This window comes from Panulirus ornatus, chromosome 59, assembly GCF_036320965.1.
Source record: "Panulirus ornatus isolate Po-2019 chromosome 59, ASM3632096v1, whole genome shotgun sequence".
NCBI lineage: Eukaryota > Metazoa > Arthropoda > Malacostraca > Decapoda > Palinuridae > Panulirus > Panulirus ornatus.
In genome coordinates this window covers 10,879,019-10,906,580 of record NC_092282.1, presented here as the reverse complement: position 1 = coordinate 10,906,580, position 27,562 = coordinate 10,879,019, and the positions used below count along the sequence as shown (strand labels likewise).

The 27,562-nt window shown below is 40.2% G+C and overlaps 1 protein-coding gene across 3 annotated transcripts in view; it reads right to left on the bottom strand.

The window, feature by feature from the left end:
• The window catches only part of LOC139767301 (uncharacterized), a 105,852-nt gene that overhangs the window by 29,858 nt on the left and 48,432 nt on the right, over positions 1–27,562 (bottom strand). For all 3 annotated transcript variants that reach the window (XM_071696512.1, XM_071696514.1, XM_071696511.1), the window contains exons 10-13: positions 24,654–24,819; positions 20,123–20,249; positions 19,260–19,379; positions 1,010–1,124 (exon numbers count right to left, since the gene is read on the bottom strand). In XM_071696512.1, the coding sequence (XP_071552613.1) occupies positions 1,010–1,124; positions 19,260–19,379; positions 20,123–20,249; positions 24,654–24,819 (528 nt within the window). The remainder of the gene's footprint in view (positions 1–1,009; positions 1,125–19,259; positions 19,380–20,122; positions 20,250–24,653; positions 24,820–27,562) is intronic.

The following is a 27,562-nucleotide window of genomic DNA, read 5'->3' as shown; positions in this document are numbered from 1 at the left end:
CCTCTTTCTTAATAAATTCAACTGCAATACTATCCAAACCTGCCACCTTGCTGGATTTCATCTTCTGCAAAGCTTTCACTACCTCTTCTCTCTTAACCAAACCATTTTCCCTGACCCTCTCACTTTGTACACCATATACATATAAACCATGGAAAGGTCTGTGGGGCCTGGATGATGATAAGGAGCTGTTGTTTCAATGCATTACACATGACAGCTAGAGACATAAACTTGGTGGAGGTTAAGGAATTACGATGAGGAAGGGCCTTAATGATGGGATGGGACTGGGAGTTTGGGTGAGGGAGAAAGGAGGTAGCAGGATGGGGGGCCAAGGGGTTGGGTGAACATTATGAGGTTTAGGAGGGGCTGTGGGGGTAAAGGCTGTTGGGATAGGCTACCAACAGAGGTGGGTTGGGACTGGCACTGGGTACTGAATGGGTGTCAAAGAGGAGGTTGTGTGGAGAAGGTGCAAGTGAGGGAGGGGTGGACCAGGATGGTAAGGAGGAAGTAGTGAGGCTAAGGTCACAAGGCGCCATTTTCAAACACTGTATCTCGTCTCTTAGTAATAAATTTGTTTGTGTGTACAGATTCACCAAGACTAAGCTGGGCACAGGCTCTTCTCAATGAAAGCCTGTTCTCAAGTGTCCCATTACTGGCACAAGTCAGAAGTGTGTGCTTGATATGCCATTACTGGCACAGGGTGGCCCATATGTACCTGTATTGTGGTCGGTTTTTACATGAATGTGTGTGTGTTGTGTAAAATATGATGAATTGCTTCAACCCCAAATAAATTCAATTCAGCCTCACTTCTGTGTTTATTTTTCCATGGACAAGTAAATAATGTCAACACTATCTGGTGCTAAGAGTGTGTGTGACGACAGTGATAATTGTTGGCAACAAATGCCAAAAGTGGGTCCATTTGTTATGCTGAGTAAGACTGTTGTTGTACTGTCAAATTTTTCTCAAGGTCATACTTATGATCACTGAACAAAACAAAACAGTCTTTACTAACCTTCTACATGACACACTTCAGCAGTAGCTCCATTGGTGAGGAGGTAATCAAGCCAAAGAATCTGCTTTGTGGAGAGTCGATCATTCGGGCCTTTTACTTCAACAATACAGCATCTCTGTCGAACAAGGAAAGACTACATAAACACGATGAACAACTAAATATCATTGTACTTAATCTAATGTCTACCAAGTTCTAAAAAACAAAATCTCTGTGATGAACAGTAAATTGTTCCTAACATGTGGTATATGATTAAGGGTCTTAGCTGAAACTTTACAGATACCACTCAGTATGTCTCTACATATGCTTCTCCCACACTTCACACTGGCCTTTCTAACTTATATAGTACACTCTGCATCATCCACTAATTTCTTCTTAATACACCTGCCTGTCTACCAAATAAACCACAGCTGGCAGGTATCCAAAGATTAATAAATGCCTGATTATTTAAGGATTATATTTTCAACCTACCTACAGACTGAAATGATCCACTTGCACTCAGTGAACCATCCAAAAAAAAAAAGTTCCCAGTACTTAGAACTTTATCACCTACATAAGCGTGTTAAAAAGAAAGGCTAAAGTATTACCAAAAACAATTATAATGATATATGTGTCAGAGGTGGAGGGAATGAGAAGTGGAAGACCAAATTGGAGGTGGAAAGATGGAGTGAAAAAGATTTTGAGTGATCGGGGCCTGAACATGCAGGAGGGTGAAAGGCGTGCAAGGAATAGAGTGAACTGGAATGATGTGGTATACCGGGGTCAACATGCTGTCAATGGATTGAACCAGGGCATGTGAAGCATCTGGGGTAAACCATGGAAAGTTCTGTGGGGCTTGGATGTGGAAAGGGAGCTGTGGTTTCAGTGCATTATACATGACAGCTAGAGACTGAGTGTGAATGAATGTGGCCTTTGTTGTCTTTTCCTTGTGCTACCTCATGCACATGCGGGGGGGAGGGGGTTGTTATGTCATGTGTGGCGGGGTGGCAATGGGAATGAATAAAGGCAGACAGTATGAATTATGTATATGTGTATATATGTATATGTCTGTGTGTGTATATTTATGTATACGTTGAGATGTATAGGTATGTATATTTGCAAGTGTGGACGTGTATGTATATACATGTGTATGTGGATGGGTTGGGCCATTCTTTCGTCTGTTTCCTTGCGCTACCTCGCTAACGCGGGAGACAGCGGCAAAAAAAAAAATTATAATGACATTTTAAAATCCTACCTCGAACTTTCAATCACAAATTTTAGGGGTCATGTTTATCAAAAGTACCAACACCAAAGCAGGGTGGCAAAAGTGGCATCTTCCTTAAACATACTGACTGCTTATCATATTCACTCCTTTAAAGACAGAAGACACAACAGGTATGCTCAAAATATTTGCATTTTAAATAAATCTGAATGATTGTCTCAATCTCAGTAAAAAATGGCAGGAGCTTCTTGCTAAGATAGTAGAAGAAATAAATCTAGCATTGATGTAGGAAGACATACTAGGAAATATCAAATGGCAAATATATGGAATGTAGCCAATTCTGAAGGTTCATAGGTGACATGATTGGAAAGTTGGGACAAAATAGTATGATAGAAATGTGTGGAGACCTAGGGGAATATGATACTGGTGGAAAGATAAGTAGATTGTTTCCAGCAGCAGGTGTGTGTTGGAAAAAAATACCTTCAACGCATGAACATCCAAAAATCTGTGGTACAGGTACAGAGCAGGTTAGATACATTAGAGTAAAAATGATAGGTTTTTCAAAGGAAGAATATCAACAGTTTAAGTGAGAGCTTAGCTTGCCATTCATGCATTAGCAAGGTAGCATCAAGAACAGAGGACTAAGCTTCAGAAGGAAAAATCCTCACTTGGCCCACATCTCATTTCCTTCTTTTATTAAAGTAAAACAGGAGGGGAAGATTTCAAGACCTCCACTCCCATCCCTTTTAGGCTCCTTCTATGAAGGAAGTATTCTTTCTCCCCTATCCCTAGGGATGATGCCCTGAACATCAGGAGGGTGAGAGCTGTGCAAGGAATAGAGTGAATTGGAACGATGTGGTATACCGGGAACAATGTGTTGTCAATGGACTGAACTAGGGCATGTGAAATATCTGGGGTAAACCATGAAAAGGTCTGTGGAGCCTGGATGTGGAGCTCTGGTTTCGCTGCATTACATATGACAGCGAGAGAATGAGTATGAGGTAATGTGGGCTTATTTTGTTTTCCTGGTGCTGCCTTGCTGAAGCAGAAGCGATGCTATTTCCTGTGAGACAAGGTTGCACAAGAAATGGATGAAGTCAAGCAAGTATGAATATGTAAATGTGTATATATGTATATGTCTGTGTATGTGTATGTTCATGAATGTATATACACAAATGTATCTGTATGTACATGTAGGATGAGAGAGCTTGGGAAGTGAGTCAGTTGTTGTTTGCTGATGATACAGCGCTGGTGGCTGATTCGTGTGAGAAACTGCAAAAGCTGGTGACTGAGTTTGGTAAAGTGTTTGAAAGACGAAAGCTGAGAGTAAATGTGAATAAGAGCAAGGTTATTAGGTACAGTAGGGTTGAGGGACAAGTCAATTGGGAGGTAAGTTTGAATGGAGAAAAACTGGAGGAAGTGAAGAGTTTTAGATATCTGGAAGTGGATTTGGCAGCGGATGGAACCATGGGAGCGGAAGTGAATCATAGGGTGCGGGAGAAGGCGAAAGTTCTGGGAGCGTTCTGCAGTTTCTCACCCAAATCAGCCACCAGCACTGTATCATCAGCGAACAACACCTGACTCACTTCTCGAGCCCTCTCATCCACAACAGACTGCATACTTACATTACTTTGCATTCGAATCGCCCATCACTATACCCCGGTCTCGTACATCAAAACTACTAACACACTCGCTCAGCTGCTCCCAAAACACTTGCCTCTCATGATCTTTCTTCTTATGCCCAGGTGCATAGGCACCAAAAATCACCCATCTCTCTCCATCCACTTCAGTTTTACCCATATCAATCTAGAGTTTACTTTCTTACACTCTATCACATACTCCCACCACTCCTGTTTCAGGAGTAGTGCTACTCCTTCCCTTGCTCTTGTCCTCTCACTAACCCCTGACTTTACTCCTAAGACATTTCCAAACCATTCTTCCCCTTTACACTTGAGCTTCGTTTCACTCAGAGCCAAAACATCCAGGTTCCTTTCCGCAAACATACTACCTATTTCTCCTTTTTTCTCATCTTGGTTACATCCACACACATTTAGACACCCAAATCTGAGCCTTTGAGGAGGATGAGCACAGTCTCTAGCTGTCAGGTGTAATGCTCCGAAACCACAGCTTCCTTTCCACATCCAGGCCCCACACACCTTTCCGTGGTTTACCCCAGACACTTCACATGCCCTGGTTCAATCCACTGATAGTGCGTCAGCCCCGGTATACTACATCGTTCCAATTCACTCTATTCCTCGCACTCCTTTCACCCTCCTGTATATTCAGGCCCCGATCACCCAAAATCTTTTTCACTCCATCCTTCCACCCTCAATTTGGTCTCTCGCTTCTCCTTCTCCCTCCACCTCTGACACATATATCCTCTTAGTCAATCTTTCCTCACTCATTCTCTCCATGTGACCAAACCATTTCAAAACACCCTCTTCTGCTCTCTCAACCACACTTATTTTTATTATCACACATCTCTCTTACCTTTTCATTACTTACTCAATCAAACCATCTCACACCACATTTGTCCTCAAGCATTTCATTTCCAACACATCCAATCTCCTCTACACAACCCTATCTATAGCCCACACCTGGTAACCATTTAACATTGTTGGAACTACTATTCCTTCAAACATACCCATTTCTGCTCTCTGAGATAATGTTTTCGCCTTCCACACATTCTTCAACGCTCCCAGAACCTTCACCCCCTCCCCCACCCTGTGACTCACTTCCGCTTCCATGGTTCCACCCGCTGCCAAATCCACTCCGATATCTAAAACACTTCACTTCCTCCAGTTTTTCTCCATTCAACTTATCTCCCAATTAACTTGTCCGTCAACCCGACTGAACCTAAAAACTGTGCTCTTATTCACATTTACTCTCAACTTTCTTCTTTCACACACTTTGCCAAATTCAGTCACCAACTTCTGCAGTTTCTCAAACAAATCAGCCACCAGCACTGTATCATCAGTGAACAACAACTGACTCACTTCCCAAGCCCTCTCATCCACAACAGACTGCATACTTGCCCTTCTCCCCAAAACTCTTGCATTCACCCCCCTAACCACCCCATCCATAAATAAATTAAACAACCATGGAGATCTCATGCACCCTTGATGCAAACTGACAGTCACTGGGAATCAATCACTTTCCTCTCTTCCTACTCGTACACATGCCTTACATCCTTGGTAAAAACTTTTCACTGCTTCCAGCAACTTACCTCCTACAACTTCCACAAAGCATAATAATAATTTCAATAATAAAATATATCCATGGGGATATATTCATGGGGATAGGGGAAAAAGAATACTTCCCACATATTTCCTGCGTGTCGTAAAAGTTGACTAAAAGGGGAGGAAGCTGGGGGCTGAAAATCCACCCCTCCAGTTTTTACTTTTGCAAAAAGAAACAGAGAAGGGGGCCAAGTGAGGATTTTCCCTCTTAGGCTAAGTCCTCTGTTCCTATGGCTACCTCACTAATGTGGGATATGGCAAATATGTATGAAAAAAATATTTATTTATTATACTTGGTTGCGAGGCGTGGGCTATGGATAGAGTTGTGCTGGAAATGAGATGTTTGAGGACAATATGTGGTGTGAGGTGGTTTGATCAAGTAAGTAATGAAAGGGTAAGAGAGATGTGTGGTAATACAAAGAGCGTGGTTGAGAGAGCAGAAGAGGGTGTTTTGAAATGGTTTGGTCACATGGAGAGAATGAATGAGGAAAGATTGACAAAGAGGATATATGTGTTAGAGGTGGAGGGAACGAGGAGAAGTGGGAGACCAAATCGGAGGTGGAAAGATGGAGTGAAAAAGATTTTGAGTGATCGGGGCCTGAACATGCAGGAGGGTGAAAGGCGTGCAAGGAATAGAGTGAATTGGAATGATGTGCTATACCGGGGTCAACGTGCTGTCAATGGATTGAACCAGGGAATGTGAAGCGTCTGGGGTAAACCATGGAAAGTTCTGTGGGGCCTGGATGTGGAAATGGAGCTGTGGTTTCAGTGCATTATTACAAGACAGCTAGAGACTGAGTGTGAATGAATGTGGCCTTTGTTGTCTTTTCCTAGTGCTACCTCGCGCACATGAGGGGGGAGGGGGTTGTTATTTCACGTGTGGCGGGGTGGCGATGGAATGAATAAAGGCAGACAGTATGAATTATGTACATGTGTATATATGTCTGTGTGTGTATATATATGTGTACGTTGAGATGTATAGGTATGTATATTTGTGTGTGTGGACGTATATGTATATACATGTGTATGTGGGTGGGTTGGGCCATTCTTTCGTCTGTTTCCTTGCACTACCTCGCTAATGCGGGAGACAGCAACAAAGCAAAATAATATAATAATAATAATACTTCGCTGCTGTCTCCCGCATTAAAGAGGTAGCGCAAGTAAACAGAAAAAAGAATGGCCCAACCCACCCACATACACATGTATATACATAAACGCACATATATATATATACATACCTATACATTTCAACGTATACATACACATACAAATACATACATACACATGTACACATTCATACATACTGCCCTCATCCACTACCATCGCCACCCCGCCACACATGAAATGGCACTCCACTCCCCCTGCACGCGAGGTCGAGCTAGGAAAGGACAACAAAGGCCACATTTGTTCACACTCAGTCTCTAGCTGTCATATGTAATGCACCAAAACCACAGCTCCCTTTCCACATTTAGGCCCCACAGAACTTTCCATTGTTTACCACATGGTTCAAAGCCCTGGTTCAATCCACTGACAGCACGTCCACCCAGGTATACCACATCATTCCAATTCACTCTATTCCTTGCACATCTTTCACCCTCCTGTATGTTCAGGCCCCGATTGCTCAAAATTGTTTTCACTCAATCCTTCCACCTCCAATTTGGTCACCCACTTCTCTTTGTTCCCTCCACCTCTGACACATATACCCTCTTGGTCAATCTTTCCTCACTCATTCTCTCCATGTGACCAAATTATTTCAATACACTCTCTTCTGCTCTCTCAACCACACTCTTTTTATTACCACACATCTCTCTTACCCTTTCATTACTTAGTCAAACCACCTCGCACCACATATTGTCCTTAAACATTTCATTTCCTCTGCACAACTCTATCTATAGCCCATGCCTCACAATCATATAACATTGTTGGAACCATTATTCCTTCAAGCATACCCATTTTTGCTCTGCAAGATAACGTTCTCACCTTCCACACATTCTTCAATGATCCCAGAACCTTCATCCCCTCCCCCATCCTGTGACTTACTTCCACTTCCATGGTTCCATCCACTGCCAATTCCACTCCCACTCTAAAACACTTCACTTCCTCCAGTTTTTCTCCATTCAAACTTACCTCCCGATTGACTTGTCCCTCAACCCTACTGAACCTAATAACCTTGCTCTTATTCACATTTACTCTCAACTATCTTCTTTCAAACATTTTACCAAACCCTGTCACCAGCTTCTGCAGTTTCTCACCCAAATCAGCTACCAGCCCTGTATCACCAGCGAACAACAACTGACTCACTTCCCAAGCTCTTTCATCCACAACAGACTGCATACTTGCCCCTCTCTCCAAAACTCTTGCATTCACCTCCCTAACAACCCCATCCATAAACAAATTAAACAATCATGGAGACATCACGCACCCTTGCCGCAAACCGACATTCACTGAGAACCAATCACTTTCCTCTCTTCCTACTCATACACATGCCTTATATCCTCAATAAAAACATTTCACTGCTTCTAGCAACTTACTTCCCACACCATATACTCTTAATACCTTCCACAGATCATCTCTATCAATTCTGTCATATGCTTTCTCCAGATCCGTAGATCCTACATACAAATCCATTTGTTCTTTTAAGTATTTCTCAAATACATTCTTCAAAGCAAACACCTGATCCACACATCCTCTACCACTTCTGAAACCACACTGCTCTTCCCCAGTCTGATGCTCTGTTCATGCCTTGACCCTCTCAATCAATACCCTCCCATATAATTTCTCGGGAATACTCAATAAACTTATACCTCTGTAATTTGAACTCTCACCTTATCACCTTTGCCTTTGTACAATGGCACTATGCATGCACTCTGCCAATCCTCAGGCACTTCACCATGAACCATACATACAATGAATATCCTCACCAACCAGTCAACAATACAGTCACCCCCTTTTTCAATAAATTCCACTGCAATACCATCCAAACCTGCCGCCTTGCCGGCTTTCATCTTCCACAAAGCTTTCACTACCTATTCTTTGTTTACCAAACATTCTCTCCGACCCTCTCACTTTGCACACCACCTCGACCAAAACACCCAATATCTGCCACTCTATCATCAAATACATTCAACAAACCTTAAAAACACTCATTCAATCTCCCTCTCACTTCAGCACTACTTGTTATTAACTCCCCATTTATCATTATTATTATTATTACTTATTTATTCATTTATTTATTATACTTTGTCGGTCTCCCGCGTTAGTGAGGTAGTGTAAGAAAACAGACGAAAGAATGGCCCAACCCACCCACATACACATGTATATACATACACGTCCACACATGCGCATATACATACCTATACATCTCAACATATACCTATATATACACACACACAGACATATACATATATAAACATGTACATAATTCATACTGTCTGCCCATATTCATTCCCGTTGCCACCCCGCCACACGTGAAATGACAACCCCCTCTCCCTGCATGTGCACGAGGTAGCACTAGGAAAAGACAATAAAGGCCACATTCATTCACACTCAGTCTCTAGCAGTCATGTATAATGCACTGAAATCACAGCTCCCTTTCCACATCCCTGGGGGTAGGGGAGAAAGAATACTTCCCACACATTCCTCATGTGTCATAGAAGGCGACTAAAGGTGACGGAAGTGGGGGGCTAGAAACCCTCCCTTCCTTGTATTTTGACTTTTAACTTTCTAACAGGGGATTATTATTATCATTATTATTATCATTATTATAATTATTATTATTATTGTGCTCAAATTACAGAGGTATAAGTTTGTTGAGTATTCCTGGTAAATTATATGGGAGGGTATTGATTGAGAGGGTGAAGGCATGTACAGAGCATCAGATTGGGGAAGAGCAGTGTGGTTTCAGAAGTGGTAGAGGATGTGTGGATCAGGTGTTTGCTTTGAAGAATGTATGTGAGAAATACTTAGAAAAGCAAATGGATTTGTATGAAGCATTTATGGATCTGGAGAAGGCATATGATAGAGTTGATAGAGATGCTCTGTGGAAGGTATTAAGAATATATGGTGTGGGAGGCAAGTTGTTAGAAGCAGTGAAAAGTTTTTATCGAGGATGTAAGGCATGTGTACGTGTAGGAAGAGAGGAAAGTGATTGGTTCTCAGTGAATGTAGGTTTGCGGCAGGGGTGTGTGATGTCTCCATGGTTGTTTAATTTGTTTATGGATGGGGTTGTTAGGGAGGTGAATGCAAGAGTTTTGGAAAGAGGGGCAAGTATGAAGTCTGTTGGGGATGAGAGAGCTTGCAAAGTGAGCCAGTTGTTGTTCGCTGATAATACAGCGCTGGTGGCTGATTCATGTGAGAAACTGCAGAAGCTGATGACTGAGTTTGGTAAAGTGTGTGAAAGAAGAAAGTTAATAGTAAATGTGAATAAGAGCAAGGTTATTAGGTACAGTAGGGTTGAGGGTCAAGTCAATTGGGAGGTAAGTTTGAATGGAGAAAAACTGGAGGAAGTAAAGTGTTTTAGATATCTGGGAGTGGATCTGGCAGCGGGTGGAACCATGGAAGCGGAAGTGGATCATAGGGTGGGGGAGGGGGCGAAAATCCTGGGAGCCTTGAAGATGTGTGGAAGTCGAGAACATTATCTCGGGAAGCAAAAATGGGTATGTTTGAAGGAATAGTGGTTCCAACAATGTTGTATGGTTGCGAGGCGTGGGCTATGGATAGAGTTTTGCGCAGGAGGATGGATGTGCTGGAAATGAGATGTTTGAGGACAATGTGTGGTGTGAGGTGGTTTGATCGAGTAAGTAACGTAAGGGTAAGAGAGATGTGTGGAAATAAAAAGAGCTTGGTTGAGAGAGCAGAAGAGGGTGTTTTGAAATGGTTTGGGCACATGGAGAGAATGAGTGAGGAAAGATTGACCAAGAGGATATATGTGTCGAGGTGGAGGGAACGAGGAGAAGTGGGAGACCAAATTGGAGGTGGAAAGATGGAGTGAAAAAGATTTTGTGTGATCGGGGCCTGAACATGCAGGAGGGTGAAAGGAGGGCAAGGAATAGAGTGAATTGGAGCAATGTGGTATACTGGGGTTGATGTGCTGTCAGTGGATTGAATCAGGGCATGTGAAGCGTCTGGGGTAAACCATGGAAAGCTGTGTAGGTATGTATATTTGCGTGTGTGGACGTATGTATATACATGTGTATGGGGGTGGGTTGGGCCATTTCTTTTGTCTGTTTCCTTGCGCTACCTCGCAAACGCAGGGAGACAAAAAAAAAAAAAAAAAAAAAAAAAAAAAAAAAAAAAATTATCGTTATTATTATCATTAGTGTGTTAGTGGTTTTGATGCACGAGACCGGGTTATAGTGATGGGTGATTTGAATGCAAAGGTGAATAATGTGGCAGTTGAGGGAGTAATTGGTATACATGGGGTGTTCAGTGTTGTAAATGGAAATGGTGAAGAGCTTGTAGATATATGTGCTGAAAAAGGACTGGTGATTGGGAATACCTGGTTTAAAATGAGAGATATACATAAGTATACGTATGTAAGTACATATGAAGTGGTTTGGGCGCGTGGAGAGAATGAGTGAGGAAAGATTGACAAAGAGGATATATGTGTCGGAGGTGGAGGGAACGAGGAGAAGTGGGAGACCAAATTGGAGGTGGAGAGATGGAGTGAAAAAGATTTTGAGTGATCGGGGCCTGAACATGCAGGAGGGTGAAAGGCGGGCAAGGAATAGAGTGGGGTGGATCGGTGTGGTATACCGGGGTCGTCGTGCTGTCAATGGATTGAATCAGGGCATGTGAAGCGTCTGGGGTAAACCATGGAAAGTTCTGTGGGGCCTGGATGTGGAAAGGGAGCTGTGGTTTAGGGCATTATTACATGACAGCTAGAGACTGAGTGTGAACGAATGGGGCCTTTGTTGTCTTTTCCTAGCGCTACCTCGCACACACGAGGGGGGAGGGGATGTTATTCCATACGTGGCGAGGTGGCGATGGGAATAGATAAAGGCAGACAGTATGAATTATGTACATGTGTATATATGTATATGTCTGTGTGTGTATATATATATGTGTGCATTGAGATGTATAGGTATGTATATTTGTGTGTGTGGATGTGTATGTATATACATGTGTATGGGGGTGGGTTGGGCCATTTCTTTTGTATGTTTCCTTGCGCTACCTTGCAAACGCGGGAGACAGCAACAAAGCAAAATAAATAAATAAAAATATATACATATGTAAGTAGGAGAGATGGCCAGAGAGCGTTATTGGATTACCTGTTAACTGATAAGTGCGCGAAAGAGAGACTTTTGGATGTTAATGTGCTGAGAGGTGCAACTGGAGGGATGTCTGATCATCATCTTGTGGAGGCAAAGGTGAAGATTTGTAGAGGTTTTCAGAAAAGAGGAGAGAATGTTGGGGTGAAGAGAGTGGTGAGAGTAAGTGAGCTTGGGAAGGAGACTTGTGTGAGGAAGTACCAGGAGAGACTGAGTACAGAATGGAAAAAGGTGAGAACAAAGGAGGTAAGGGCAGTGGGGGAGGAATGGGATGTATTTAGGAAAGCAGTGATAGCTTGCGCAAAAGATGCTTGTGGCATGAGAAGCGTAGGAGGTGGGCAGATTAGAAAGGGTAGTGAGTGGTGGGATGAAGAAGTAAGATTATTAGTGAAAGATAAGAGAGACGCATTTGGACGATTTTTGCTGGGAAATAATGCAAATGAGTGGGAGATTTATAAAAGAAAGAGGCACGATGAAAAAGAGATGAAAAAGAGGGCAAATGAGAGTTGGGGTGAGAGAGTATCATTAAATTTTAGGGAGAATAAAAAGATGTTTTGGAAGGAGGTAAATAAAGTGCGTAAGACAAGGGAACTAATGGGAGCTTCAGTGAAGGGGGCAAATGGGGAGGTGATAACAAGTAGTGGTGATGTGAGAAGGAGATGGAGTGAGTATTTTGAATGTTTGTTGAATGTGTTTGATGATAGAGTGGCAGATATAGGGTGTTTTGGTCGAGGTGGTGTGCAAAGTGAGAGGGTTAGGGAAAATGATTTGGTAAACAGAGAAGAGGTAGTAAAAGCTTTGCGGAAGATGAAAGCCGGCAAGGCAGCGGGTTTGGATGGTATTGCAATGGAATTTATTAAAAAGGGGGGTGACTGTATTGCTGACTGGTTGGTAAGGTTATTTAATGTATATATGATTCATGGTGAGGTGCCTGAGGATTGGCGGAATGCTTGCATAGTATCATTGTACAAAGGCAAAGGGGATACGAGTGAGTGCTCAAATTTCAGAAGTATAAGTTTGTTGAGTATTCCTGGGAAATTATATGGGAGGGTATTGATTGAGAGGGTGAAGGTATGTACAAAGCATCAGATTGGGGAAGAGCAGTGTGGTTTTAGAAGTGGTAGAGGATGTGTGGATCAGGTGTTTGCTTTGTAGAATGTATGTGAGAAATACTTAGAAAAGCAAATGGATTTGTATGTAGCATTTATGAATCTGGAGAAGGCATATGATAGAGTTGATAGAGATGCTCTGTGGAAGGTATTAAGAATATATGGTGTGGGAGGCAAGTTGTTAGAAGCAGTGAAAAGTTTTTATCGAGGATGTAAGGCATGTGTACATGTAGGAAGAGAGGAAAGTGATTGGTTCTCAGTGAATGTAGGTTTGCGGCTGGGGTGTGTGATGTTTCCATGGTTATTTAATTTGTTTATGGATGGGGTTGTTAGGGAGGTAAATGCAAGAGTTTTGGAAAGAGGGGCAAGTATGAAGTCTGTTGGGGATGAGAGAGCTTGGGAAGTGAGTCAGTTGTTGTTCGCTAATGATACAGCGCTGGTGGCTGATTCATGTGAGAAACTGCAGAAGCTGGTAACTGAGTTTGGAAAAGTGTGTGAAAGAAGAAAGTTGAGAGTAAATGTGAATAAGAGCAAGGTTATTAGGTACAGTAGGGTTGAGGGTCAAGTCAATTGGGAGGTAAGTTTGAATGGAGAAAAACTGGAGGAAGTGAAGTGTTTTAGATATCTGGGAGTGGATTTGGCAGCGGATGGAACCATGGAAGCGGAAGTGAATCATAGGGTGGGGGAGGGGGCTAAAATTCTGGGAGCCTTGAAGAATGTGTGGAAGTCGAGAACATTATCTCGGAAAGCAAAAATAGGTATGTTTGAAGGAATAGTGGTTCCAACAATCTTGTATGGTTGCGAGGCATGGGCTATGGATAGAGTTGTGCGGAGGAGGGTGGATGTGCTGGAAATGAGATGTCTGAGGACAATATGTGTGTGAGGTGGTTTAATCGAGTAAGTAATAACAGGGTAAGAGAGATGTGTGGTAATAAAAAGTGTGGTTGAGAGAACAGAAGAGGGTGTTTTGAAATGGTTTGGTCACATGGAGAGAAGGAGTGAGGAAAGATTGACAAAGAGGATATATGTGTCAGAGGTGGAGGGAACGAGGAGAAGTGGGAGACCAAATTGGAGGTGGAAAGATGGAGTGAAAAAGATTTTGAGTGATCAGGGCCTGAACATGCAGGAGGGTGAAAGGCGTGCAAGGAATAGAGTGAATTGGAATGATGTGCTATACCAGGGTCGACATGCTGTCAATGGATTGAACCAGGGCATGTGAAGCGTCTGGAGTAAACCATGGAAAGTTCTGTGGGGCCTGGATGTGGAAAGGGAGCTGTGGTTTCGGTGCATTACTACATGACAGCTTGAGACTGAGTGTGAACGAATGGGGCCTTTGTCATCTTTTCCTAGCGCTACCTCGCACACATTAGGGGGGAGGGGGTTGTTATTTCATGTGTGGCGAGGTGGCGATGGGAATGAATAAAGGCAGACAGTATGAATTATGCACATGTGTATATATGTATATGTCTGTGTGTGTAAATATATATGTATACATTGAGATGTATAGGTATGTATATTTGCGTGTGTGGACACGTATGTATATACATGTGTATGTGGGTGGGTTGGGCCATCAGCGAGGTAGCACCAGGAAACAAATGAGGAAAGACCCAGCCACTCATATACACACATATATACATGTACATACACGTACATAAACATACACAGACATATACTGACATGTACATATTCATACTTGCTTGCCTTCATCCATTCCCAGTGCCACCCTGCCCCACAGGAAACTGCATTGCCACCCCTGCATCAGTGAGGTACCTCCTGTAGCCAGAGGTTGCACTACTTCCAAAAGTGGAGTTGTAAGTTCTTTGACATGACTGCACTCCCAGTGATTTAGCATAGCTAAAGGTGACTTCTCACTTGTGGTGTGACCTGAAGCTGAACTCTCTGAATGAAATTACCAAATTTCTATGATCTGCTACCTGTTATACTTAAAACTTTTGAGTTTATTTGTCAATTATACCTAAAAATCTAATATCTGATAAATAGAAGACTATATGATTAATCAAAACTGAATACACTATCTATCTCTCTGATGTGCACTCCTTTTGGGAACTCCTATCAAGTGGGTGGCAATGGAAAAAGCCTCCACTAACCACTATCCTTACATGCCTCCCTTGCATCAAATACAAAACAATGGAATATTCATAAACTCTGGCAGACTTCTAAAACTCATTATTTCAAAAATAAAAACAATGCAATTACACTTCAACAAGATTATCATATTTCATTTGCATTTCATGTAAAGTCTCTTTATCAGTTCTGAATTACTTCAGCTAAATCATCAAATTTCACATCAAGTCTCATTATTTCTGTGTTCCATTCTCTCTAAGGGTTCCCTAATGAATGCACTGGCTGCATATATGACCATGAATCTGACTTAGATACACATGTTTAAAATCAAGATGCATATCTTGAACATTTATGGTCATTCATGCTTGAAGTCCTGTAACTAAAGGAAAATGAGCATGCATTGGTTTGATAATTCCCTTTTACTAATGTTATGATAATTAGTATATTTCTGCATACCTTTTCAAATGTTTTCTTTAGTAAAACTTAGATTTTCTTCGTGATAATACTCGACCCTTCCAGTTTCTTATTAATTTCTTTCAAAATCACCTATTAATGAGTAAATGCCAACTTATCCACAGAGATTCATTATGTTCTTTGCCAAGCAAATACTTTATAAATTGAAAATCAGCAAATTTGTGACACTTATTTGTCCTGTTTCAATAAAAATTCTATTAACACTCCTTCAAAGATTTAAATCAAAGAAGATGGCATGAGGAGGGAATTCTATAATGAATAAGAAATACAAACACCAATCAGAAATATCAATCATACTGAAACAACACGAATAACATTACCTATTTGGATTCCATTAATCCAAGGAGTACCAATGCTTTTTTCAATGACTGGAAAGGCAGTTCTATACTCAGGCAGTTCCATCTCCTGAGCTTTCTCTATCAAACATTTCAAATTTTTGTATACTACCATGACTTACAATTCCATTCCTTGGCTTAATTCAATCATCCATTTGTCACGATTTAAGAGACAACAATTAACTCACACCCAGCTAAGTATATAAAGAACAGTACTTCAGTAACCTGACCTTACCTTGAAGAGTATTCATATGGAGTGTATGCCAAAGATGCAGTTTCAGTTGTCTGGCTGAGCTGTTTACAAGCTGACAACTGGTAAGCTGCTTGCAACAAGCTATTTACAAGTTCTACAAGCAAGATTTTTTTTGGTAAACTGTACACCAGCAAGCCATCTTCAATACATAATCTACAGTTTGTGCCAAAATTAAGGTGCAAGAAGGCCATCTACTTAATTTACTGTAAAGATTCTGACACTAGAAAGTGTATTAAGTTATGCATCGACAGCATTAATAATATGTCTGGAAATAAAGTGATAATGCATCATAACCATCAGTTTATGCCTAGCAACCGTAAGGCTCATATTTGTATTGTTTACCTCTGTGTACTGAGTATTTTTTTCTGTTTGTCTGCAGTTGCCTAGCCCTTGTGCCCTTCCATTGTGACCAGGGAAGTTACAAGGAAGGAGGACATTGCAGCAGTGACAGCTTTATACAAATCAGAACATAATTTGAAATACATTACAAAATGAAGTGTCCAAAGGCTAAAGAAGCCATAAAATGAAAAAGGGGAGTCTGTTTAACCAGCTCCTCTTCGCAAGTCTGGAAGGCCAAGATTAATGTCTCCTCGGACCCATAAAATGAATGCAACAAAATTAAGGCTTGCCCATCCCTGACATCATGTAAAATCAAGCAGAATAACCCTAACTTGCTCAAAAATATCTCACATATGAGTGTTCAAAAGTTACTTCATAATGACAGAATTTTGTAGTTTTCGTGCCAGAAATAAATCTCTATTGCAGATTTTGCAATAAGGAAACGTGAATAACTGAGCTGTGAAGTGACGAGTCGACATTTACTGTGATGGGAAACACGAGAGGGAGGGTGTACAGGCCACCCTACTCAGACCTGCACCTGCCACAATACACAGAAAAGAGAGTAAAACACCCTCCTTCTCTTATGGTTTGGGGCTGTTTCAACTACTATGGTGATGGTAATTTGGTAATCTTACACAAGAAAGTGAACCAGGTTGCATACTTAAATTTACTTATTGACCATATACCTGCTTCATTTGAAAGTGCAAAGGCAAAACTATTCACGCAGGATGGGGCTCCTAGCCACACTGCTAGGTCTTACACAATGGCGGAATGATAGTGAGGTGAATTATTTCAAGGATTGGCTAGGAAACAGTCCCAACCTAAAACCAACTGAAAACCAGTTGTCCATTGTGAAGCAATGACTACATGTTATGAACACATCTGTGCCAAAGCCTGAGGCAGCAATTAAATAGCCATGGGGTAGTTTTTCCTTACAACTACTCAAAATTTTGCTAATAGCATTCCCATCAGGTTACAGGACTGTATCAACAGGAGGACTGTAACAAAGTATCAATTATGTTGTAAGAGTTAATTGATTTTTTTTAGGCCACTTAACTATTAAAACATTTCTTATTTTAAGCTCACGACTTAACTTCTGATGCATACTGTACCCAAGCTGTCTATCAGCAAACAGTATTAAAAAAAAACTGTTTATAAGCTGTTCAAGCATTTCATCCTCAATGAACTGTACTGGCAAGCCATTTCAGTCTGCAGCACCAGTAACAAGGTCATATTCTATACTGCTAGCCCATAGGCTTTGTCAATCAGTGCTGCTCTACACAAATCATTCAAAACAGGATGTACCAGGATTTTTTTTCTCATTAGGCCTTCCCACATGATTAATGGATAAAATGGTGGGGTGACTCCAGTGACTAGTAATGGTGGGGTGACTCCAGTGACTAGTAACAGTGGGGTGACTCCAGTCATCTGTATACTACTAGTCAATCTGACAATCCCAGATGTGGTTCTAGTGATTCCAGTGAACTGTACACGACTAATGACTTATGGTGATCCTAATGAATTGTACATTTTCAATGACTCTGTATAGTGCCAGAAATTGTAAGAGAGGGTAATTCAAATTCCCATGTGACCCAAACTATGCATTTCCCAAGCTGATGCAGCCTAGTTAGGCCATAATTCCTGAAGTGGCCATTTTAGTAGTTTCTTTTATTCTTACCATTTCTTATGACTGGATTTGTGTACATATGCATGTACATTTGTGCTGGTGCATCTGGTATGCAAGTTACTAGGGTCATGCTGACCATTATATCCTGGACTGCTGGAGTTGTAAAAATGCATATTTCCACAGAGTATGCTTAACTCTGGTTTATCTTCTGCTAAAAGCCATAATACAGGCAATACTAATGGAAAACATAAGCCGTGAAGCTGGGGTAAACTGAAGAGAGTTTCGACTAGATTAATCTTCCTTGGTGACCCACTGTGAAGATTGTCTACCATGAAATCTCCCTATCTCCTGGGAATATTCATACCTGATTCAGTTGCACCCTTTTAAGTACCACCAGCAATTCTAGTTGCTTATGACTGAACAGTACTCATTTCAAACATTACACCTAACAATATGGTAATCACAGTGGGGTTAAATTTGACACCACTAGTCTAGCACTACATGTAAAAATGTTAATACATTTCTACAGTAATCTGTGACTAGTGAAATAAAATCTACTACTTCTTAAAGGAAAAAAAACCATGTTTCTGTGCACACAGGCATGAACACGGGAGAAAACACAACTGTTTAAAGGTTATTAACTGATAGTAATAAAGAAGAAGTCAGCCCCACTAACATCTTGAGGAATGCCATTCATGGATTGGATGATATATCAAAGTACTCTGATGAAAAAGTCTTCCAAATCATTTGACTCTGAACTTAGAAGCCAGGAATCTCCACAAAACCAATGTAGAAACTTAATGAGATATTCTGAGGTGGATCTAAATACACAACGGTTTGTTCTATGCTCTAATTTTTTGTATTTTTTGAGACCCTGATATAATAAAGGCAATGCAGAATATTGTAAATTTCTTATAGACCCCAATTTTCTTTTCAGACTACATCTACATTTCATTTCACTAAAACATTCTGAATATCTTCCACTCTGATAAAGGTATGGCCACCACACCCACATATCTAATATGCATGGTGTCTTAACAGTCTAGACTCACAATCATTACTCACTATTTGCCCTTTGTTCAACAAATGTTCACACTACGTCATTAACTTACATACAAATACTCATAAAATACTCTCTACACATGGGTAGGTGCTTGCAATCTGAACAATTACTAAACTAAAGGTAAATAGAAAATTCTGCCTGTAAGTCTGCACTTTTGATATATCCTAAACAATGCTTAAACTACCCGCATGAAAACAGTTAAATAAAAAGGGAATAAAAAATTAGTCTCCTTATATAAATTAGATTCAAAGATACTAACCTTGTTACTAGGATCCCAAACAATGAGGTCTGGAAAGCCACTACGAGTGAACCTGTGATCTTTGGCCAGACGTTCACATATGGCAGCCAACACAGGTAAGCCCATACTAATAACTAAACCCTGCAAAATGAAATCAATTATCTTTTCTTATACATACAACAACATATCTTTTTTTACAATGTGAAGAAGCCTATGAAAATGGGGTTCAATGAAAAAGGTGAGGAAAAACTGATAAGATATCCTTCAATATAAATACATTCCTTTTTTGTTAACTTTTCCATGACCAATACATGATGGACTAGACAAATCAGAACTGTTGTAAGCCTCTGCTTCCATACTACTTACACCAAATTTTACAATTGAAAATAATTAGGGAATGATTTAAAAGGAGATGAAGTCCAAACCCATCCCTTCTAAAAGTGTCCTCAACATCACACACAAATATACTCATACTTCAATACAAGAAACTTTAAATAAATGAGGCTGGTTATTAACCTAATTCAGATCCTGTAAACATTGTAATTACTTTCTCATACTTTTTAATGTTATACTATCATAACCTTTTTATGATAGTTATATACTTATCATCAATCAAATTCAATGCAGGAGGTGAAGATATAAAATTCTAGTCAAATTTCAATCTGCATAAAAAAATATATGCCAAGAACAAGAAGTGAAATACAGTAATAGGAAAAGGACATGGAAAGTTAAGGCTGCATGGTAATATATGAACACTATGAAGTCTTCCAGTGTTAATTGCTATTTGTAAACGATGTAAATCATTTTAAGATTTTTTAGTCTGGTTTTCTTTCCACTGGATTTTTACTTTACCAGATGCTGACTAGTGGTAAAACTAATAGTACCTTCGCATGATCAAGACTGCGGAAGAGGTCCCAAGACACCAAGGACAATTCCCCTGAGTGATCATTCCAAACTCTCTCTAGTTCAGCTTCTGCTGCTGCTTCTGACCAATTTTGCAGTTCAGAAAGTCTGGTGGATGTAGAAAAATCTTTATGATACAATTTCCAAATTTGGAAAATCATCATTTACAAAGTCTGAAAAATGATAAATTGTCATCTAAGCTACAGACTGTGCATAGGGCTAAAAGGAATATTCTGAAGATGTTAAAAATTTTGCAGTTAGGAAGCAAATATATTACAAAGTGTTAATGAGAGAAATTTGGAGATTTTTCTGTTTTACACTAGAGGCTCCAGTCACTGACAAAAGTCCACATCAAAGCTGGGCCTTAAATGAAACACAGAAAGGTTAATGAAAAGGAAACAGAAAAAACAAGAAAGTATCTATCAAATCTGGAAGAAGTGAAAAACCTGTCTTTTAAAATGTGCCAGGTCATAGTTATTGGGAGAGAGATGAGAGGGAAGACAGTTCCAAGGCTTCATGGTGTTGGGAAAGAAACAGTTATCAAAATTACCCACCACTGAGTTGCCAACAGCAGGTTCCCAAGTGATACTTGGTCTAGCCAGAGATGGGGGCATGCAAGTAGCCACCTCTTGGGAGCAAAAACCAAAGTAATACCTATAGAAGAAGGAAAGCAAGCCAACAGCCAACAATGTGCAATATGGCAAGCAAGGCACGTTTTGAAGTTAGCCAGGGAGAGTTTTTAAGTCAGACTGCTTTTGAATCAACTCTGCCAAGTAAGGATGCAAAGCTACAGCCACTCAATAAGTGAGAGCAGTACTCCATACAAGGATGAACCATTCCTTTGTACGATAGGAGCAACTGTTGAAAAAAAATATCAATATCTAAAAAGAACTCCCAGTTTCTTAAAGGCTGACTTAGCTATTTCCATAATGTGGGGTTTCCAAGGTAGAGTGGATATTACTGTAATAACAATTATGTTTATTGAGTCAAGAGGTGGAATTACATAACTGGCAAAGGTAACAGGAAAGTGTGAGGAATCTTTTATAAAGAGATGGGTAGAAACAGCATCAGGGAAGCATTAAACTTAATCAAGGTTTGTCTACTCCACTGAGATAGCCTGTCCAAGTCTGAGTTCATTAAGAAAGTTGTGTCAAGATGAGAAGCAGATCAGATAAGAAAAGAAGGTGCAGAAATGAAGGGTGTGGACAAATGCAGTGTTGAGTCCTGAGCATATAAGTGCACTTGGTTATTTGGGGAAGAGGAGAAAGTGTTGATAATGAGAAAAAGTGTAAAAGACAGTACAAAACCACAACGGACATCACTGTTGATGGAGAAAGGGGAAAAGGCTGATCCATCAACAACTACAGAGCTAGATCAGCCAGAAAGGACACTGGACATGAAGGAGTAAACTGAGGGAGGGAAGCCAAAAGAGGGGAGCTTAGAGATGAGACCCCGATGTCATACTCCATCAAAAGCTTTGAATATGTAAAGGGCAACTACAGAGGATTCCCCAAAGCCTTTCAGGGATGATGACCAGACATTAGCAAGACATTAAAGAATATCCCCAGTGAATCTAACCTTAACCCATTAAAGGTGGGAGATGTTACATAACGTTTGTACAGTAGAAGCCGGGCAACATTACATAACGTTGGGCTATTTTGCTTCATAATTGTTTTTTGAATATTGGCAATGTGGCATCACTGTCATCTACTATCATGACCTCTGTTTACCCATTCCTATAAACAGCTACCCTCGTTCACCTACCCACAGTCATAGCCAGTATTAGCTGTTATCTATTGTTTGTACAGTAGTAGACGGGCAACATTACATAATGTTGGACTCTTTGCATCGTTATTGTATGGTGAATTGGGTGATATGGCTTCTCTGATATGTAAATAGATGTAAACAGCAGTTGTAAATAAATGCATAATGATAAGTCTTATGTAAAACAGAAGTGATCACAGAATCCCTTTACCCACATCCCAGGCACACCTGATAAGCAGCCCAGTCCTGTGCTACTCCCCTCCTCCCACAGTATAACATAAGTAGCACATCTTACCTTCGTTTTCATCCAATTTTATCTATCCATGTATCTAATGGCTTATTTTTTGATACTTCATTATTCCTAAAATATGCTGCTTTACACAGATGTACAAAAAAACGTTGCCTGCCTTTAATGGGTTTAGGATCAGAGAGATGTGAAATTCAAAATATCTGAGGATATGGGAGTTGAGGAGGGATTCAAGAACTTTGGAAATGGTAGATGTCAAAGTAACAGGATGAGAGTTAGAGGGGTTAAAACAGTCACCCTTCTTAGGGACGAGATGTACAAACAAATGCTTCCAAGAAGGAAAAGTTCTGGTTTTTAATCAGAAATGGTAAAAAAACAAGCAAGCATTAGTGCAAGTTCAGAGGAACATTATTTCAGTACACAGGGATGGATGCCATCAGAACCACAGGCCTTGCTTGTGCCCAGAGAGAGAAGCACCTGCAATGATTACAAGAGGTGATAAATGCTGAGTGGGAGTCAAAGGAAGGAGAGTTCTTCCAATCTTGAGATGACTGACCCTTCCCTGAATAGCCTCAGAACAAGAATGGTGGAACCATGGACTGAAAGAAGAGGTTGTCTTGGAGGAAGAAGGGATAAATGCTTCCATTCCTGCAACAATAACCTCTGCTATGCATTTGGCAGAGACAGTGGCATCACCACATGAGAGATAGCAATCTAACCAAGGAAAATATAAAAAAAGTAGATTCTTCCAGTCAGCTCTGATGAACTGTCAATATTAACATTTAGAAAGGGATGCTGGAGGGGGTCGGGCCATTAAAAGAGATACTTATATAAGAGTGTGGTCAGATGAACCAACTGGGGGCTAGACTGTGTTAAAGTTACAATGCAAAGGATTAGAGGTGAAAAACTGATCCAGAATATTAATAGAATGGTCATAGTGGTAAGGAGATAATGTTCTGTAGATCACTGAAAATAAAGGGCATGAAGGCTTAAATCCCCACATCATCCACACTATAATGTTTCTTGTTTCTGGTTGACAAGTGTGTGGTGAATCTGATTAAGATATACACCAAGTCCTTGCTGTATGTGGTATTACCATATGTGATTTTGCTATCAGGCAAGGAACCTACCTCTACCAGTTTCTCTTTTATGCAGTCAAAATTTGCTACTATGCTGGTGTGTGTGGTAGAAAGTGTGCCAAAACTTCAGTGAAGGTTGGCAGGTGGAGTAAGCATGGGTCCTGGGAGGAGCATGTCAAGTTTCCACCAGCGGGTCAGTCTTACAGTTAGCACTATTGTGCACAGATCAGTACTACTTGTGTGCTTTTCCTGTTACCCTCTGTGTCTGTGTTTATTAATAAGGTATCCAAACATCCAGCAACATCTTCCCCTATCCCAGAATCAGCATTTAAATGGAAAAGAAACTCTCTGACCTAATAAATGATGCTAAAAATCTCAGGACATCTTGATGCTAGTGAAGGGACGGACATCAGTGCTTGGGTATGCTTACAACCCAGGTGAATCTAGAATCCACAACATGAAGAGTGTGAAGAACATTTGAAGTGCTGTGGCCCACTCTACTGCAATGTCTGCCCAGGCAACCACAAGGGTTAGAAATCCACTAATATAGATGGAGAAAATACTCTCGTTATACATACAGCTAGAGACAAAGGAGAAAGCTCAATAGATTTAAGAGCATCTATGTAAAGAAGACAATGTAGCTGACCCAGAGCCTTTCCATAAAAGGAAAGGATGGCTAAATAAGTTTATTCAATGTCAGAAGCTACATTAAGAGGTTACAGGACAATCCACCAGTGATGACCACAAAGCTGCTGCAAATATCCCATTTTCTTCTATGCCTTTACTGATTTGCTACAGGTGATTTCTCTTTGTGCTAGGTCTTTGCAGAACATAACCCCTACATAAAGCAGGAATATCCCCGTTGCTGTTTGCTTTCAAAAACTACATAGAGATGAAACTAGCAGCCTACTACCACAATTGGATTAAATATTACGAATCTCAGTGACCCAAAAAACTCAACAAAGAAAGTGCACGTACATCATTTCATTGCACTGCCAGATTAATACACCCATTATGGTAGTAAATTTTACAATGAAATAGCCAATTTCTAAAGTATTAGTATTCAAATTATTGATAAAAATAAAATGATTTCATTTTTTCATGTAAACAGAGTTCTGCATAAGTAAATATGTATACTTATAAATAATGAGTATATGTGAAAAATATGAATATGAAAAAAAGTATGTGTACGTCTTACCCTCCATACCTAATCCATAAACTAAGATTTCCCCTAGTCAAGAGCCATATCTTTTATAACATCATCCACCATCAGGTCATCAAAATGGTTTCTTCACCTATCCTTCTATCCTTGTAGAACATACTAACTTTTCTCACACCCTTTATACCAGAGGCTGTTTCTTCCCAATAAGGTTCCTGGTTGTTCTTTTTTTAGTAAAAGACATAAAAAATACAAAAACTAACCTGTTATCAATCTGCTCCTTTCTAGCCACATAAAAATTTGCATCATCTAAATCTAGTGGTGTAGCCTGGTGTGGAGATCTGAAGACATCAGACACAGGAGCATACAAAGCATCCCAAAAGTATAAAGCAAATAAGGTGTTCACTGTAGTTCCTTCCCTGTGCAGACCTGTTGACATAATGGTATCAGACATATCAATATGAAAATAATGATTTCTATAATTATAATGTGAACGTACATATTTCTGGTGTTTAGGACTTCGTGTAAAGTACATGGCTTCTACTGAGAAAACAACTCATTATAACATTCTGATAGGTTTTTACAAATCATTTTTTCTGCTCCCCACTCCCACATAGATGATGGGGAAGAGGGGTTAAGAACCCTCCATGAACATGCCACTTGTTCTAAACTATCATCTCACAAAATCTAATTGAAACTGGCCTGGTGATCTAAGAGCATTACATAACAGACAGATGCCATGATTGTGAAACTCCCTCCCCAAACAATGCAAATAGGTAATTACACTAAATAAGGCCAAAACTAGGATAAGTCTCTCCAGCTTGGTCACTGAACCTAAAGGAACACAGGGAGTTAAACGAGGGTAACAAAGATGATGCCAGAATTAAGAGAGTTCAGTTGCATAGAGAAGCTAAAAGCTTTGAATTTGCCCAGCTTGGAAGAGAAAAGACTGAAAGGTAACCTGATCACAATATTTAAGTCTTAAAACAGATCAATTATACGGATAATGAACATTTCTTCACAAAATGTAGGGATAGAGCAACCAGACGAAATTATAACACAGCAAGCAAGAAACTTGTTACAAATGATGTAGAAAGTAATTTTATTCAACATGAATGGTGGAAGAATGGAATAAAATGAACGAGGAAATAGTTAATGCAGAAGGCATACATAAATCTAAAAACAAAAAGTTGCATGATAGACAATGTTCAAGATATTGGGGCTCCAAGAATGTAAAACTCTATTCCTGTATGGAACAAACTGGTAATTATAAACAGGTAATTACACTTTTGTGCTATATATGGTACATATATGCAATAAGTGATTAGATCAGTTTTTAAACTTAGGACCTGTCCACCCCAATTCTTCCATGGGGTCCTCCCCAGGTCTTCCTTCAGTCTTCTCTAGGTCTTCCCCAGATTCTCCTCAAGTCTTCACAAGCACATTTTAAATGCTACATTGGGTACTGAAAATAATCCATGGTAGTCTCAACCTGCATTTCACACAAACAACAAACTGGAATATCTTGACCCCTTCCCCAGACATGATGAAGGATTGAGGGTTGTGGGACCCACATTAATGTTCCCTTTTACAAACTACCATCCCAGAAAATTTGGATGAGGATGGCCCCATCACCTAAGAATAATTTGGACACAGACATAGACTTTTGAGCTTTGCATACATAGATGAAAAGCTGGCTGTAGATGCCTATGCTGTGGAGAAGTAAACCTAGTAGTACTTATGACTCAGTAATGATCATGGAGGCCTAGCTGTTCTACAAGAGGAAGCTGAGATGCTATTGAAACTGACAGCAGCAGTAGAAGAGAACATTTCTTGTATGCCATGTGTAAATTTCTTCCAGTAATGGTAAAGCATTTTACAGGGATATGCAACAAAATGCTCTTTTAAGGAAAAATAATTGATTCTCTAGTTATCATTTACCAATAATTGCAGAAGTCCACAAAATCATATATTTGGCCTAAAATCAGATAATGCAACTGTAAAGCCCTTCCAAAGCAAGGTAACTTTCCAAAAAATAGAATTTAGTATGAGGAGATTAGTAGGGGATGTCTTACATTTGTCCTGATGAAAAGCTTACTAGATGGTGCTAGAGTTACTGTCAGGCAATGTATCCACCCTGCTGGTGACATGTTTTAACATGAACAGGTTCTCTGTGATCTCATGCCTTCTACTCAAAAGGAAGAGGTAGGACACAGATTTAAACTGATTGCTATCCAAGCCACCAGTCTTAATCCCACTATCAGCCTCTATTCACCCAAGATAATCGGTGAACTGCAAGTTACTGCTAAGCCATTATACAAGTGAAAAACCAAACAAAGAAGGCAGCCATAGAGGAATAATAAGATTTTCTTACAAGGGGGAAAAAATCATGTCTTTTCCTGTCATGGCTGTGACAGATATTAGTCATTTGCAGGGCAGATGTTGTAAAGAGATAATCTTTGCTAAAGAAAGGAAAATCCTATCAGTAAAAGAAAAGGAAAGATCATCATCCTTCTTTTGGGAAAAGGAATACTGTAGCTCATGATTCCGGGCAGAGATGGGAGCTGGATGCAGCTCAGAGGAATGAGAGCTTTTCTAGGTCCCCAACCTGAGTGTCCTCAGCAGAGGAATGGATGAACCACAGAAAGGAAGAAGAGATAGTTTAAAGGAAGTGGGGACACATTCCTTCATACTGCAACCTCTGCAGTAAGCTCTACATAGACAAAAGCATTTATGTGGCTTTGGTACATTACAAATGACAACTAGAGACTGGATTTGACTGAATGAAATATATTTATTCTTTCCTGTTCCTAGCGGCAGGGAAATGAGGAACAAATATGAGAGAAAAAAAAGTAATTTTGCTGTCTGTGATAACACTATTCCAGATCATTAATCATGTTCCAATCTCATTGTGTGCATTGGAAATCTGCTGAAAACTTCAGTTTCTGTATTAAGTTTATTCTCACCATTTTCAAAATAATGAGCTGTAGTTATGTCTATGATATAATCCAATATGCTTATTTCTCTTATCAACTCTGATGTTTCACTAGGCAGATGCTCTCTCTAAGGTATTCATATGGCTCTGTCAACAGGTAAGAAATTGGCCATGATCAAGATGTATTCTTTTAAGGAAATGAATTTTTGTATCACAAGAAATAGACACCAAATATCT